Consider the following 17,593-nt stretch of genomic DNA (forward strand, 5'->3'; position numbering starts at 1 on the left):
GAAAATATCTGCCAATTGCTCTTCTGATTTAACAAATTGAATGCTAATAACCCCATTTTGGACATGCTCTCTTATTGAGTGAAATTTCACTTCAATATGTTTAGTCCGAGAGTGCAAAACTGGATTTTTAGAAATATTAATGGCACTCATGTTATCACACAATAAGGAAATATTTTCAGCATTTAACTTGTAATCGGCAAGATGAGTTTTTAACCATAAAAACTGAGAACAACATGAAGAAGTAGCTATATACTCAGCCTCAGCAGTGGATAAAGCCACTGTAGGCTGTTTCTTACTTGACCAAACATTTAAGGACTTCCCAAGAAAACAACATAAGCCTGAAGTGCTCCTTCTATCAACTCTATCACCAGCAAAATCTACATCACAATAATCAACTGTAGAAAAATCATCAATCTTAGGATACCAAAGACCAAAATTGAATGTGCCATGAACATATCTAATGATCCTTTTAACTGCAGAAAGATGTGACTCTTTTGGTTTAGATTGGAACCTAGAACACAATCCAACACTTTACACAATATCGGGTCTAGAGGAAGTTAAGTATATAAGAGAACCAATCATTCCTCTATACCTAGTCTCATCAACATCTTTCTCAGTTTCTCCCTTATCTAATTTTGAAATAGGATGCATGGGAGTTCCCATAGGTTTGGCATTTTCCATACTAAATTTCTTAACTAATTCCTTGGCATACTTCTCTTGATGAATGAAAATACATTTTTCAGTTTGTTTAATTTGTAGCCCAAGGAAAAAATTAAGTTCCCCCATCATACTCATGTCAAATTCACTTGTCATGAGTTTTTCAAATTCAGAACAAAGGGATTCATTGGCTGATCCAAAAATAATGTCATCAACATATATTTGAACTAGAATGAAGGAATCATTAAAATTCTTGATAAATAGAGTTGTGTCAGTGGTGCCTCTTTGAAAACCATTTTTCAAAAGAAAAGAGCTAAGTCTCTCATATCAAGCTCTAGGAGCTTGTCTTAAACCATAGAGAGCTTTAGATAATTTGAAAATATGATTAGAATGCTCTTTATTTTTAAAACCAGGAGGCTGCTCCACATACACTTCTCTATCTATCACACCATTCAAAAATGCACATTTTACATCCATTTGATATAATTTAAAACCACAAAATGAAGCATAAGCTAAGAGAAGTCTTATGGCTTCCATTCGGGCAACAGGGGCAAAGGATTCATCAAAGTCTACTCCTTCTTGGTCATATCCTTGTGCCACTAGCCTTGCCTTATTTCTTGTAATGCTACCATCTTCTCCCAATTTGTTCCGAAATATCCACTTGGTGCCGGTCACTTTCTTTCCACTTGGCCTTGGAACCAAAGTCCATACTTGATTCTTTTCAAACTCAAGAAGCTCATCCTCCATAGCTTTAACCCAAGAAGGGTCACTAAGGGCTTTCTTGACGTTTTGAGGCTCTATTTGCGAAAGAAGGGCAATGTTTGATCCTTCATTTACCTTTCTAGTGGAAGACCGTGTTTGCACTCCATGAGAAACATCCCCAATGACAAATTCCTCAGGATAATTCTTCAAGAATCTCCATTCACGAGGACTGGTGGATTTGGAGGCAGATTCAGATACCAAGGGATTCTGGGTGCTGCTAACTTTAGGATTTCCTTCAGATTCATGAGACAAAATGTATTTGTCTCTTGAATTTTCAGCAGTTACAGTTTCTGGTTCAGCTTGACCAGAATTTTCTTTGTCATGATTCTGAGTAGTTTCATCTTCCTTTTGAGCTTGATTTCTTATAAACCCCTATTTTATGATTCATCTTGTGCTCAAATTGAGTGTTTTTATCAATTCTTCACCCACTTATTCATATGAATTGCATGGTTTTAGTTTCCCTTCCTTATTTTATAATATATGTGAAAACATGTTTCCTATGCTTTAAAAATATTAAATTTAATTATCCCTTATTACCATTCGATGCCGTGATTTGTGTGTTAAGTATTTTCAGGCTTCATAGGGCAAGAATGGCTTAGAAGACAAAAAGGAAACATACAAAAATGGAAGGAAAGCACAAAGATGGAGTTTTGAAGAAAAGGCAGTAACGCGAACACATGGACGACGCGGACGCGTGCCTAGCGCAAAATGGCAGCGATGCGAATGCGTGAATGACGTGGACGTGTGCCTTGAGCAGAATGCAATTGACACGGACGCGTGACAAGAAAAAACTCCAAATGACGCGGACGCGTGACCCACGCGCACGTGTGACAGACGCCACGTGCAGAAATTACAGAAATCGATCCCAGCAATTTCTGAACCTCTTTTTGGCCCAGATCCAAGTCCAGAAACATAGATTAGAGGTTATAAAATAGGGAAATCCATCCATTCAGAAGAAGAATCATCATACAACATTCATAATTCACAATTTTTAGGTTTTAGATGTAGTTTTTAGAGAGAGATGCTCTCTCCTCTCTCTTAGGATTTAGGATTAGGATTCCTCTTAAAGGATTATGATTTCTTCTCTTTATTCCAGGTTTAATGTTCCTATTATTTAATTTCTCTTCTACTTTTAATTGTTTTATTGCTTTAGTTTGTTTATTTTTCCAAATTGGTTTATGGATTCCTATGTTTAATTTGATTTTCTATTTAATATAAATTGAGGTATTTCAGATTAATGATTGTTCTATTCTATTTATGATGCTTTCAATTTAATTTAATTTATTTTTCCTTTTGGCTTTGGTTGAGTAATTGGTGACATTTGAGTTGTCAAACTCAGCTGTTGATTGAGACTTGGGAATTGCTGATTGATTTGGATCGCTCTAAAACTAGTCTTTCCACAGGAGTTGACTAGGACTTGAGGATCAAATTAATTAGTCCAATTGACTTTCCTTTATTTAGTAAGGGTTAACTAAGTGGGAGCAATAACAATTCTCATCACACCTGATAAGGATAACTAGGATAGGATTTCTAGTTCTCATACTTTGCCAAGAGATTTTCTAATTATTAATTTATTTTTCTTGTCATTTAAATTACTTGTTCCCTATTCCAAAAACCCAAAATTCTATTTTTTCCATAACCAATAATAAATCATACTTCCCTGCAATTCCTTGAGAGATGACCTGAGGTTTAAATACTTCAGTTATAAATTTTATTGGGTTTTGTTACTTGTGACAACCAAACTTTTGTACGAAAGGATTCTCTGTTGGTTTAGAACTATACTTACAACGCGATTATATTTGTGAAATTCTTTACCGATAGAAACCCGATCACCAAAAAATGGCGCCGTTGCCGGGGAATTGCAAACGTGTGCCTTATTATTGGTTATTATAAATATTTTATTTTGCTTGTTTATTCGTTTTTATTTATTTTTGTTTTTAATTTTTATTTGTTAGTATGAGTTCTCACCCCCGTCGCTTTGAGTTTGGTTCTAATATTGTTGAAAGGAATGGAAGCTATAACAGGAACATGCATCAAGGTCAAAACAATCAAAGATAGAAGGAGCCACGAGGATCTGATCAACCCTTTAGGCAACAACACCCTCCAAGATACCATGGACAACGACCATTCTACAATACATGCCAAGACAATAGTTATGGTGGACCTTCTCGTGACAACCAACACCCACCAATTTCTATGGTCAAGAGCCATTCCGAGGTGCATACCAAGATGATAGATATGGTGGACCCCCTTGTAATTACCGACAAGCCCCGTCATATGCCTATGAACCACCTCCTCAACACAGCTTTGAACCACCATACTCACAAGCCAACTACCACCATTCACCTCCATGTGACCTTAACCCTTATCCATCCCAATTCCAACCCAATTACTCCCAAGAACCACCACTTTCCTATGCACCATATCCATATCCATCAACCCAAGAATCAAGGGAGCGTCTCAAGAAAACAGTGAAAAAATTTCATGCAACCCTTCACCAATTAAATCAAGCGATAAATCGATTGCCTTTCCGACGTTCAAACGCTCAAGGAACCCCCATGGCTTCATGCGGACAATCTAATGAAGAACGCAGCATGAAGGAGATACTAGAAACCCCACTGGATAGTAAGGAGCATGACTTTGTATTGGAACAAGTGGAGGAAGCAGAAATTATCGAAGAAGAAGAAGAATTGGCTGAAGACTTAGGAGACGCCAAACCTTCATGGGAATCCAGAATTGTGGAGAATTCTGTCAAGAAATTTGCAGTTGATGCTAAGGAGGACAGTGCACAACCCCCAAAGCAGGTATCTTATGAAGAACTGGACAGAACCACTCAACAAGCGAGTTTCCTTGATAATGATATTCACGAACCAAGTTCTCCTAGTAATGAACTTGCATCCACAAGTGAATTCTTTGAGATGGAAGAATCTTCCCCAAGCGAATACGAAGATGATTCTGAGGTAGATTTTTCTCAACCTCCAACTTATGACTTGAGTGATGAGGAAGATATCGAAGACTTGGATCAAGACGTGGTTGCAGTTGAAGAAGTTTGCAAGGAAGTGGAGGAATTCACAGAAGAATACAAGGGAGTAGAGCTTGCAAAACCACTGGAAACACCTATCCCAAGGCCATTACCGCCCAATACAAACTTCAAGTGGGTAAAATCCTTAGCCTTTATCTTTACTTTTCCACTTGAATATGGTTTGCTTGAAACAGATGGCCAGCTTAGAGCTCTTTGTGGCTTTAAGAGTAAAAGGGAAATGGTTCGTGCTCATAGCTAGTATGCAAGATTCAATGAGGTTCCACGCCTCAAATTGAAGTGCAAGGATTGGTATCAAGTTCGATTGAATGGGTCTCGGAATATGTTTGGTCATCTTGGTGAGAATACAACTTCCAACCCGCCCTGGTGGAAAACAGTAGATCGAGGCAAAGGCGGATATAAAAGCAAAGTTTGGGATCCTGAAATCTACTCTAACATTCAACACCCCGGGAGCCTTAAAACCTGTTTGAAATTGCTCAAGGGCTTTACATGCCTAGTTTGGAACCCCGGAGGCTGTTGGCATTCCAAACAGTGGTGGAGATTTTTGGACGAATACAAGCACAAGCCACTATAGCAGGAATCTCAACAAATGTCCAACTTAAGGACTTTAACTAAAAGTGCTAGGTAGGAGATAACCCATCATGGTATGATCGTCCCTTTTTCAATTATAATTTTATTTAGTTTTGTCTGTTTTTGAGTTTTATTTTATTTTCATTGAACCTGGAATTGTTCATTGCATCCACATTAGCATTGCATTTTGCATCCTGTATAGTAAAAAAAAATCACCCCACACGAGCGCGCAGGCCACGCGTGGGCATCGATTAGAAATCGGCGTAAAGATCCAACGCCCAGAAAGTTGGGCTGGAATCGTGCGGCTAGTGTGCGTTTAGCACAAATTGGCCCACGTGTTTGCGTCCCTGACGCAAACGCGTCACTTGCACTACACACACCCCACGCGAAAGCGTGAGCGACGCGTAAACAGAGAGTTACGCCAAAACGACGCTGGAACTGTGCGTTTAGCACAATTCTCAGCGACGCGTTCGCGTGCTTCACGCGTATGCGTCACTTAAATTTTACCTGACTCACGCGATTGCGTCACTGATGCGTTCGCGTCATTTCTCTTTTCGCCCCAATCACGCGATCGCGTGCTCCACGCGTTCGCGTGGATTCAAAATCACTAACCCCCACCAACGCGAAACCCTACCCCCACGCGTCACACTTCATCTTCTTCCTTCCTCCTCTACACTCTCTCCTCCCTCCTCTGCAACCCACCACCACCGATCCACCACCAGACCCGCCGCCCTGCCTCCACGGACTGCCGCCACCTCTCCTCCTAGCACCATCGCATCACCACCACACCACCACCATCTCTCTGAGCCCAATTTTTGTTCCTTTGCCCACCAGGTTCTGCCAATCACCGATTCCCTTTTCCGATTACTTCGTTAGTTGTATTTTTTTTTTTAAATTAGGATAGTTAGAGATGCATGATCGTAGTGGATTTTAGGTGGTTAGGTAGCTAGGATGTGGTTAGTAGATTTAGGCCTGATAATTATGACGTTCTTGCTACCTGTTTTTATCTTATTCGCAATTTTGAATTTGCTGTGATGATGATGCTGTTCATATGTTGTTCTTTCATGTTTGATGCTGCTGTTACACTGTTCTTTAATGTTCTTACTATTTTTTAATCTTTTTAGCACTATTTCATGTCATATGAATTGATTTTCTTGCTGTTTATTACCCGGGAACATCCAATTTTAGCCGGAATGCTGCCCAAAATTTTTTCAGCAAATTGTTTCACTCAACTCCCATTCATGAATTGGTTTTGGCAATTTCAAGTTTTGCGCTATTTGGTTTCAAGCTAGCCAATTCATGGATGAATGTGCTTGCATTCTCACTCTTTCTGGTTCCCGGATTACTAAATTGCATTATTGATGATTTCTTTTTTTCCTTTTACAATTTTATAAATTATCATCAATAAACTGCAATCTTTGCTTGAATATGAGTTGACTGTTCTTCAAGTTTGTGAATTTATTGTTAACTAGGAAACCCATTATCATGCCACTTACTTTAACTTTTTTTTTACCTACTAACTGCTTTAGCTTTCTAACTTCTCTTTTTACCTAACTACTTTAACTTTCTAACTCAAGGCATGATTCCTGTTTTTTCTAATTAACAAGAATTCCACATATCATATATTTTCGATTGTGATTTTTACTCTCATACTTTTCACTTGCATACAGTCCAAACTTTACTTATATTTGACTCATTTCATGCTTCTATTGCTCTTTTGCCTTTATGCCTATATTGATAAATCCTATTTGCTTACCTGTTTTCCTGCTTCAGTTCTTAAACTGTATCCTACAACTTCTATTTTTTAGGATGTCTGATCCCAAAAGTAAGGGAAAAGGCAAAGCAACTACATGCAAAAAGAAAAGAGGCGAATCCTCTACCTCTATATTAGACATCCTTCATGATGATTCCTGGCGGGAAAAGAATTTCACCCCGCAGGAAAAGGCCGACCAGTTGGTGACTGCCACAGACCCTATCAAATTTGCAAACAGATACTGTGAGCTAAAGTATCCAGTTTTTTCCACTTCCAGGAACTTATACCTGGAAAGGACCCTCAAGATTCCAGAAGAACTCAAACAATACACTTCAGAACAAATTAAACAGCGAGGCTGGTTCTTCTTGGAAAGGAACTTGACTGACGTAAACTCATCCTGGGTCAGAGAATTCTATTATAACTACTTCAAAACCTCCCTGGATGCAGTACAACTTAGAGGCAAGCAGATTCTGGTTACTGAGGAAGCAATAGAAGAAATCCTCCAACTTCAGCCTAAGTCAGATCAACCAGACGGTTACCAAAAGGCTGAAGAGGATATGAGGTTCATGAGATTTGACTGAAATGCAGTCAAGAGGACTATAGCCCTTGATCCTACTGTCCCATAGGTCATGGGCAAATTCATAGTGGCCCTAAAAGGAATAAATATTTTCTACCTGAACGATGAGGCTCGGCTTTGGCAGCAGATTCTGAGTAACTACGTGATGCCAAGCACTCATGAGACAGAGGTGCCAGCTGTTATGATCACCCTCATCTGGTGTGTGATGGAGGGAAAGGACTTATATCTGCCCCGCTTCATCCGGTATTACATGGCCAGGGTCCATGTCAGAGGCACCCTCCCTTTTTCATACTTGATTACTCAGTTGGGCCGCCAAGCTGAGGTGCCCTGGGAGATTGCTGATGAAAAGCAAACTGCCGCGGACTACAAGAAGATCATCCCTCACAGCAGAAAGTTTCAGGCTTTGGGCTACTGACCTCCTTTTCTCACTGACTCTGCTGAGGCAGCCACATCCTCTGCTGCTCCTTCAGCCCCTGCTGCACCAGCCGCTACCACTGCACCCTCACATACTTCTGAGCCCATCTACCACCTTGTACACCGCCTATTTGACCGGTTGGATCAGATGGAGCGCCGCAACCAGCGACGATATGAGAGGTCTGAGCGTCGCAACAAGCGACGCTATGAGCATTTAAAGTTGATGATCCGATCAGGCCACCATGACATCCCCTCCGAGCCTGACACCCCTTCTGAGCCATCTGATACGGAGGGAGACGATCATGAGGAGGAGGCTCGTGCAGAGGCTGAGCAGGGAGGACCTGAGCAGGCTGCACCACACCATGAGGAGCCCCATCAGATACTGACGGCTGATACAGAGATCCCTCTTCAGGCAGAGCCTCCACTTCAGCAGACAAACCCTCCGACACTGATCCAGACTGCAGAGCCCCAGATCACCATAGAGACACCTACTGCGCATCCTTCCGGAGATGACACTTCCTCACACCCAGCTTGAGTGAGCATCGAGGACGATGCTATTATTTAAGTGTGGGGAGGTCGCCATCTCTGGCGAACTTTATTTTGGTGAACCACTTTTCAGACTCTTTTTATCCTATTTTGCTTATTTTTCTGTATTAGTTCAGTTTACCCTTTTAGCATATGATAAATTGATTTAAATTGAAAATAAAGAAAGAGTAAACTAGAGACTTTAGTATAACACAATCACAACAATCCACACACTGTATATATATAGCAATAAATGTGAGTTAGTTAACAATATTTCTTCAAGGAAGAACACTAAATTTTATAAGAGCCATCCAAAGATTCACATTGAGAATAATGGAAACTCTTGATTTCTACTTGCATGACATACATAATTGATATATGGTTTTTGAGCCAAAGAACACACAACCTGTGAGTTTTTGAGCTTAATTGTATGGTTACATTAAACCATAAATTTCATTCCTGTGTGTTTCGCACTTCTTTTCTATGCTTGTGATCTTTACTTTGTTTTAATCTATATGTCCAATATAGAACGTAGATATATACCCGCATATGATTGAGGCCATCATTTGAATTTTTGCTTACTTATCCCAAATAAGCCTACCTCCTACATCACCCTTGTTAGCCCTCTTGAGCCTTCTAACCCTTTTTTGTTCTATAACCACATCACTAGCCTTAAACAGAAAAATAAATTAAAAATCCCAAGTTGAATCTTTGGCCAGCTTAAGATAGAGATTATGTATTAACTAAGTGTGGGGAAACATGGGAACATGGGTTGATAGGAAATGATTAAATTAATAAGGATAATAAGAAGTTTGGGAGCATGCTCATGTGAAATCAAAATTAAAACCATGTGCATTGATATATATGTTATTTCAAAAAATTTTTTTTTTTAAAAAGTAAGTAAATAAGGGGACAAAATTACCCCAGTATTGAGTTAGTAAAGAAATCAATGCACATAGGATAAAATCAAAAATAAAAGATTGATACATGAGTATGTAAAAGTGGAGAAATTATGGGAAGCTAAGCATAATTTTAATTGTATATAGAGTATGTATATGTTAGGTGAGATCTTAGACTAATTAAGGATTCAATTTATAACTCACTTAGCCTTATATATACCCTCACCTTTACCTTGGCCCCATTACAACCTTGAAAAGACCTCATGATGTTTTTATGTATGCATTATATATTTGTTGATTGATTAGATAAAGAAAAAAGTTTTAGAAAGCATGAATAGAAAAGAATAGAGTGATTAACCCCAAACACTGAGTGACTAGAGAGTAAACACAAAATTCAGTGAGGGTTCAATAGCTCATTTCCATATATCCATGTTTAAATTGTTAATTGTCTTGCAAGTTTGTGAAATATTTTAACCCAACTCAATTGTGAATGCGTTTTAATATGGTTTGGCTTTGATTGTACATACATGATTCCTTGAAAAATGTGAAGCAACTTAACCACATGTAAGCTTTATATATATAGGTGGATGATAATTAGGATTGCATGATTCATGTAGGTAGTTTGCATTTAGAATAGATTGCATTGCATAAGATTCCACCATTCTACCTTTCCTCTTTTCTCTTGGATTTAGCATGAGGACATGCTATTGTTTAAGTGTGGAGAGGTTGATAAACCCTTATTTTATGATTCATCTTGTGCTCAAATTGAGTATTTTTATCAATTCTTCACCCACTTATTCATATGAATTGCATGGTTTTACTTTCCCTTCCTTATTTTATAATATATGTGAAAACATGTTTCCTATGCTTTAAATATATTAAATTTAATTATCCTTTATTACCATTCAATACCGTGATTTATGTGTTAAGTATTTTCAGGCTTCATAGGGCAGGAATGGCTTAAAAGACAGAAAGGAAACATACAAAAATGGAAGGAAAGCACAAAGATGGAGTTTTGAAGAAAAGGCAGCGACGCGAACGCATGGACGACGCGGACGCGTGCCTAGCGCAAAATGGCAGCGACGTGAATGCGTAAATGACGCAGACGTGTGCCTTGTGCAGAACGCAATTGACGCGGACGCGTGACTGACGTATTCACGTGACAAGGAAAAACTCCAACTGACGCGGACGTGTGACCCACGCGCAAGCGTGACAGATGCCACGTGCAGAAATTGCAGAAATCGCTCCCAGCGATTTCTGAACCTCTTTTTGGCCCAGATCCAAGTCCAGAAACACAGATTAGAGGTTATAAAATGGGAGAATCCATCCATTCAGAAGAAGAATCATCATACAACATTCATAATTCACAATGTTTAGGTTTTAGATGTAGTTTTTAGAGAGAGAGGCTCTCTCCTCTCTCTTAGGATTTAGGATTAGGATTCCTCTTAAAGGATTAGGATTTCTTCTCTTCATTCCAGGTTTAATGTTCCTTTTATTTAATTTCTCTTCTACTTTTAATTATTCTATTGCTTTAGTTTATTTATTTTCCCAAATTGGTTTATGGATTCCTATGTTTAATTTGATTTTCTATTTAATATAAATTGAGGTATTTCAGATTAATGATTGTTCTATTCTATTTATGATGCTTTCAATTTAATTTAGATTTATTTTTCCTTTTAGCTTTGGTTGAGTAATTGGTGACACTTGAGTTGTCAAACTCAGCTGTTGATTGAGACTTGGGAATCGCTGATTGATTTGGATCGCTCTAAAGCTAGTCTTTCCACAGGAGTTGACTAGGACTTGAGGATCAAATTAATTAGTCCACTTGACTTTTCTTTATTTAGTAAGGGTTAACTAAGTGGGAGCAATAACAATTATCATCACACCTGATAAGGATAACTAGGATAGGATTTCCAATTCTCATACCTTGCCAAGAGATTTTCTAATTATTAATTTATTTTTCTTGTCATTTAAATTACTTGTTCCCTATTCCAAAAATCCAAAATTCTACTTTTTCCATAACCAATAATGAATCATACTTCCCTGCAATTCCTTGAGAGACGACCCGAGGTTTAAATACTTCGGTTATAAATTTTATTGGGTTTTGTTACTTGTGACAACCAAACTTTTGTACGAAAGGATTCTCTGTTGGTTTAGAACTATACTTATAACGCGATTATATTTGTGAAATTCTTTACCGATAGAAACCCGATCGCCAATTTCCTGCATCATAATCTTTCAAAATGCTTTGTACCAAGTTAGTATCACAAAATGTAACATGTATGGACTCCTCAATAATTCTAGCATCTTGATGATAAACCCTATATGCTTTACTAGTTGTGGAATATCCTACAAACACACACTCATACGCCTTTGGATCAAATTTTTCCAAATTATCCTTGTTATTTAAAACAAAACATTTGCATCCAAAGATGTGCAAGTAGTCTAAGTTTGGTGGGTAACCTTTCCAAAGTTCATAAGGGGTTTTCTTCAAAATTTTTCTTATGATTGTTCTATTCAAAATGTGGCAAGCCGTGTTAACCGCTTCAGCCCAAAGGAATTTTGGAACATTACTCTCATATAGCATAGCTCTTGTCATCTCTTGTATGCTTCTATTTCTTCTTTCCACAACACCATTTTGTTGTGGTGTTCTAGGACAAGAGAAGTTGTGAGATATTTCAAATTCCTCACAAAAGGATTCAAATAAATTATTTTCAAATTCAGTTCCATGATCACTTCTTATAGAAGAGATTTTTAAATCCTTTTCATTTTGAATTTTCTTGCAAAAAGGTTCAAAGGCCGAAAAGGCTTCATTTTTGTGTGCAAGAAATAAAACCCAACCAAACCTAGTATAGTCATCCACAATTACTAAACGATAATGTTTACCATCTAGGCTTTGAGTTCTTGTTGGACCAAATAAATCAATGTGTAGCAACTCAAGTGGTCTTTTAGTGGAGATGTCTTCCTTTGGTTTAAAAAACTTTTTGTTTGTTTTCCCATTTGGCAAGCATCACAAGTGATGTTTTTGTCAAACTTTATCAAATGAAGGCCTCTTACTAATTCTTTCTTTACAAGTTTGTTTATTTGAAACATACTTGCATGGCCCAATATCTTGTGCCATAACCACTTTTCAGATTCTTTAGAGTGAAGACAAGCTACATTTTGATCATTTAGTTCATCAGAGTAAGTCCATACATATTATTAAAATGCTTGGCAACAAACATCACTTTATCTGTCTTTTCATTAATAACACAGCATTAAAGTCTTTTGAAAATTACTAAATATCCTAAATCACACAGCTGACTTATACTCAAAAGATTGTGCTTCAAACCACATACCAAAAGTACATCATCAATGAAAGTAGATTGCTCATTACCTACTTTTTCAACAGCAATGATTTTACCTTTACCATCATCTCCAAAAGTCACAAAACCTCCATCATACTTATTTAGTTTGATGAAGTAAGTTGACCTTCCAGTCATGTGCCTTGAACATCCACTATCCATGTACCACATGTCCTTTTTGTTCTTGGATGCTAGGCAAATCTGCATGAAGAGTTTCAAGTAGCCTTAGGTATCCAAATTAATTTGGATCCTTTGAAGTTAATCCATCTTGGTTGCCCAAGTGCATTAAAATCACAAACAACATTGTAAACTTTGTTTCCTACAACTCTCTTTTCAATGAAACATTGTGCATATGAGTGACCAAATTTCTTGCAATTGACACAATGATTTTCTGATGTGTGTCGCTGAAATTGAGGTGAGTTATATTGCTTGAAATGATTAAAGAGTTGAAATTTTCTGGTTTTTGGAGGAGATGCATTTCTTTTGACAAACTGATTTTTATTAAAATTATTCCTCTTTGTAAAAGCATTTTCACCAGAATTTCTTTAAGCATTTAGATTTTTTGAATATGAGGTTTTGTTGTGAAATTGTGTTTTCTTGAAAACAACCTCATTTTTTGAAAGGTATCCCAAACCTGGCCTGTTTGGGCTTGGTTCGGTTCTTAGTGAAGGCTCAGTTTCACTAGTGTATACTTTATCAAATTTTTCTTCAAATGTTTGAATATATCCAATGCCAGATTTGTTTAATATGGATTTTGTATTTGATGAAGAAGCTACAAATTTTACAGAGGAAACATTTGAAACTGCATCTTACTTGGCTATGTAACCTAAACCAGATTTTTCAAACAAAGGTCTTTGACTTGCAAGTAATTTGTCCAAGTTAATAGAACCTTGAGCAAATTTTGCTAAGTCACCATTCAGCCTTTTAATCATATCATTTAATCTTTCATTTTCAGCAATTAACTCATGAGAAGAATCCACAATGTGCTTTCCTTTTAATTTTTCAAGTTCAGATTTTAGAAATATGTTTTCTTCAATAATGTCCAAAGCACATTTAGTTTTCTTCACTTTTTCTTTTAAAAAATTATTTTCAGCTCTTAACACATCTCTTTCAGATCTGCATTCATTGTACTTATCAAGCAGTTTTGATGTGTTTAAAGTGAGATCATCAATAATAGCATGCAAGTCCTCAATGGTCAAATCATAATAATTTACCTCATCAAGGTTATTGTTTCCAGCCATGAAGCAGTCTTTATCATCTCCTTCAGATTCTTCTTCATTTGAGTCGTTTTCAAGATCCTCCCAAGCTGCCATGAGCACTCTCTTCCTTTCCTTCTTACCTTTGTCCTCCTTCTTGAGCTTTGGACAGTTTAGCTTGAAATGTCCAGCCTCCTTGCAGTGATGGCACGTCACCTTGCTCAAGTCGATCTTGTGCTCCTTTGAACTTGAACCCTTGTATTTGCCCTTGTTCTTCATCATCCTTCTAAATCTCCTAGCAAAAAACAAAAGCTCATCATCTGAAATACCATCACTAGACTCACTCTCTTTTGGTTCTATTTGTGACTTGAGGGCTATTCCCTTTTTTCTTTGAGTCTGTGTTTGTGTGTATGGTTTTAGAGGTAAGGAGTTTTCCTCTCAACTCATCATAGGTTATGGGACTTAGGTTGTTGCTCTCGATTAGGACAGTGGCAGTGGTTTTCCATTCTTTTGTGAGGCTTCTAAGGAGTTTTCTCACCAAGGTTTGTTCTGCATAGTTTGTACCCATAGCATCAAGGTTGTTGATTATGATTGAGAATCTCTCAAACGCTTCATCAATGCTTTCTCCATCCTTCATACTAAACATCTCGTACTCTTTTCGCAGCATATCAATCCTCGTTTCTTTGACTTGTTTAGTGCCTTCGTGTGCAACCTGGAGTTTTTTCCAGATTTCTTTGGCTCTCTTGCATCTAGACACCTTTCGGTACTCTTCAAAGCTGATAACACAGTGAAGAAGGTTGATTGCTTTAGCATTCAGCTCCATCTTCTTTTTATAATCTTCATTCCATTCAGCTTCTTCTTTTGGAGTCACCACTCCATCAGCACTTATTTTTGTTGGGATCTTGGGATCGCTCACAATAATCTTCCATATGTTGTAGTCAATGGATTGGATGAAGATCCTTATCCTTTCTTTCCAGTAGGCATAGTTCTTCCCGTTGAAAAAAGGTGGCCGGTTGTTTGACTGGCCTTCAGTGAGGGTATATGCAACAGTGGTTGTGCCTAAGTTATTCGCCATTGGATATTTGCTCCAAGCGGTTAAGCTTGATTCTTGAGACCTTAGCTCCTGATATCAATTGAAGGTTGTGGTAGGCTTAGAGAAGGGGGTTGAATCTTTGCCTTCCTTTTAAGTTGCTGTTATGGCCCCTTAAAACAAACTTTCAATTTTGATTCTATTTGTACTCAGCAGCGGAAGTTTATGAGACAATTTATTTTTGTCTCATGAATATCATAAAACAGAACACAGCAGAGAAGAGAAAAGCTAACACCAGCATGTATCCTGGTTCGGTTGCCTTGTGCTATGCAACCTACATCCAGTCTCCTCCACAACAGTGGAAGAATTTTCACTATAGTTAACAATATTACATACACCAATTTCACAGGATTGACCCAATCCTTTCACACTCAAGTTCTAACCTAACTTGACATTGGCTATGATAATACCTAACTCTTCACTCTTAGTGCTAACCCAACTAAGAAAGGGATACCTCACAGGTACAAGATACAAGACATAAACATACCTAAAGAAATCAGAAAATAACTCTAGGCTTTTCTCTCAAGTGTATCACTCAGCCTTTTTCCACTCATGGCTTTTACTTGAGCTTTCTCACAATGCCTTTTTTCACAAGAAATTACAGAAAGATAAACATAGAAAAGTACATCACAATCTGTAAAGCATGAAGGAGATTGACTTCATCAGTAGCCTCTTTGCTATGTGCAAAACCAGATTCACAAACCTCAGATACAGTTCTTCAGTATTGGCTGAATGCTTCTTTGAAAGAAAGCATTATTCAAGTAGAAGAACTTCTTTGCAGAACACTATTCTCTCACTCTGGTTTTCTCTCCTTGGTTCTGAATGAGCACAAAGTCTTCTTTTATCTCCTTGCATGTTGCTAGGTTCTTCTTCCTAGGTCAATTCCTAGAACCTTGAGCTTCACCAACCCACAGATTCACTTTTTCCTGTTAAACCTTAGAGTAGAAACTTTGCTTTTGACTTCCTCACCTTGACCGAAAGCCATAAATCAGCAACCACAAGAGTCTTCTAATGGTCAACTTGATCTGAGCCCTTGAACACCAACTTAGTCTCCAAAACTTATTTGAGACCGTGGATTTACAGCAGAGAGGAACAGAAATCCTCTTTTCCATATAGCTCAAAATGGAGATACAGGGAGTTGAAGATGAAGAAAAGAAAGTGTGTTGCATGCAAGAGAAAATGGATTACCTTGAGCTTTCTGATCTTTTCTTGATATGGATATTAGACCTCACCCTTCTTTGCTTAACCTTCTCTTTCCTTCTTCTTTTATAACTAGCTTAGGGACTAAGCTCTCTTTCTTACTTTTTCTAAGTTCAGTGATTTGACTAAGACAGAGAGGAAAGGAACGTTGCTTTGGAAGCAATGAGAAAGAGTGAAGACTTCAATCTTATATGAGAAGCTTGGTGTGATCAACTTGAATTGATGGACACGGGTTTGGATCGGATTTTAGTTGCTTGGCCCATTTTGATTTTTTTAGCTTTGTTTTCTCATGGGCTTTGTTTATTTATTGACCCACCAGCCTTGCTATATTATTTTCATTTCAATTTGGGCTGCTAAGTTTTGGCCTGTAACTATAAGTAATTAGTAATATGCAATTATAATTAATCCACACTAATTATTTATTTGTCAAAAATAATGTTTATCATTACTAATTAATTTAGTTAATTTTTTAACTCAACACATACATACATAAATTTTGATACATAAGAACCTACTTAAAAAATTAAAAAGACTGATAAATTAACGTAATATTATTTTTATTTATTCACATGTCAAACTATTTTTTATTTATTCAGTCAAAAAAGTTATCTATTAAAAGTATTTAAAACATAATAAATAATAATATTTAAACACATTTTGAGTGAAATACATCAGTCAGAGCTTGAGGCGCAATTAAAGCGCTTCAGGAGACAGAAAAACAAATTAATTATCAGTCAGAGCTTGAGGCGCAAGTAAAGTGCTTGAGGAGAAAGAAAAACAAATTAATCAGAAAATACTAATTGCGATATATAGTTGGGGGCAACACCAACACCAAAATCTACTGAAAAATCACAACTAACTAAAATCCTAATTCCTCATTTGCCTACCTATCAACTTTACAAATCGCAATGGACTACCAATCCATTAATGCAGGGCCTGTGAAGAAATTAAACTGGTTGGATCTTCCACATGACCTGACTTTGATGATCATTGGAAAACTTACGACATTTGAGATCTTAACCAGTACTCAGTTCGTGTGCCCCAAATGGCAACGCATCTGCATGGATCCGCTCTTGTGGCGCACCATCAACATGTGCGATATTGGGATTCGTAATTCGGTGGACTATAAACTGGAGAAGATGTGCCGCCATGCAATCGATCGTAGCTGTGGTCAGTTGATAGATATAAGTATTGAGTACTTTGGTACCGATGATCTCCTCAAATATATAATTGACTCGTAAGTTCAAAATTTTTTATTTTTATTTGTATAGAATTACCTTTTAACATTTATTGGCATATAATTTTTAATGTGATGTTTGTATTGCCATATTATAATAATCTATATTTAAGTTGAAGAATTTAAGTTGAATTAGAATTGTTAAAAATTGTTAAAACCTTCACGAATTACAAAATTGGTCACACATGTTTGAAGTGTTATCACTGGAGAGGATCCACTCCCTAATCTCATGAGGTCACCTTTTTATTATTTTGTTGCAGTGTCAGTCTTATTACACAACTTTTATGTTTCTTGATTATTAAGATAGTAATTAGAATTCATACATACAT

The 17,593-nt window shown here is 37.3% G+C and overlaps 1 protein-coding gene across 1 annotated transcript in view; it reads left to right on the top strand.

Annotated features, from left to right (window-relative positions):
* LOC110271199 (putative F-box/LRR-repeat protein 23) overlaps positions 16,902-17,593 on the top strand; it is a 1,991-nt gene continuing 1,299 nt past the window's right edge. Inside the window, exon 1 of the mRNA XM_021121573.1 lies at positions 16,902-17,264. Coding sequence (XP_020977232.1) covers positions 16,936-17,264 — 329 coding nt within the window. The 5' untranslated portion in view covers positions 16,902-16,935. The remainder of the gene's footprint in view (positions 17,265-17,593) is intronic.

The sequence above is a fragment of the Arachis ipaensis genome, chromosome B04, assembly GCF_000816755.2.
Source record: "Arachis ipaensis cultivar K30076 chromosome B04, Araip1.1, whole genome shotgun sequence".
NCBI lineage: Eukaryota > Viridiplantae > Streptophyta > Magnoliopsida > Fabales > Fabaceae > Arachis > Arachis ipaensis.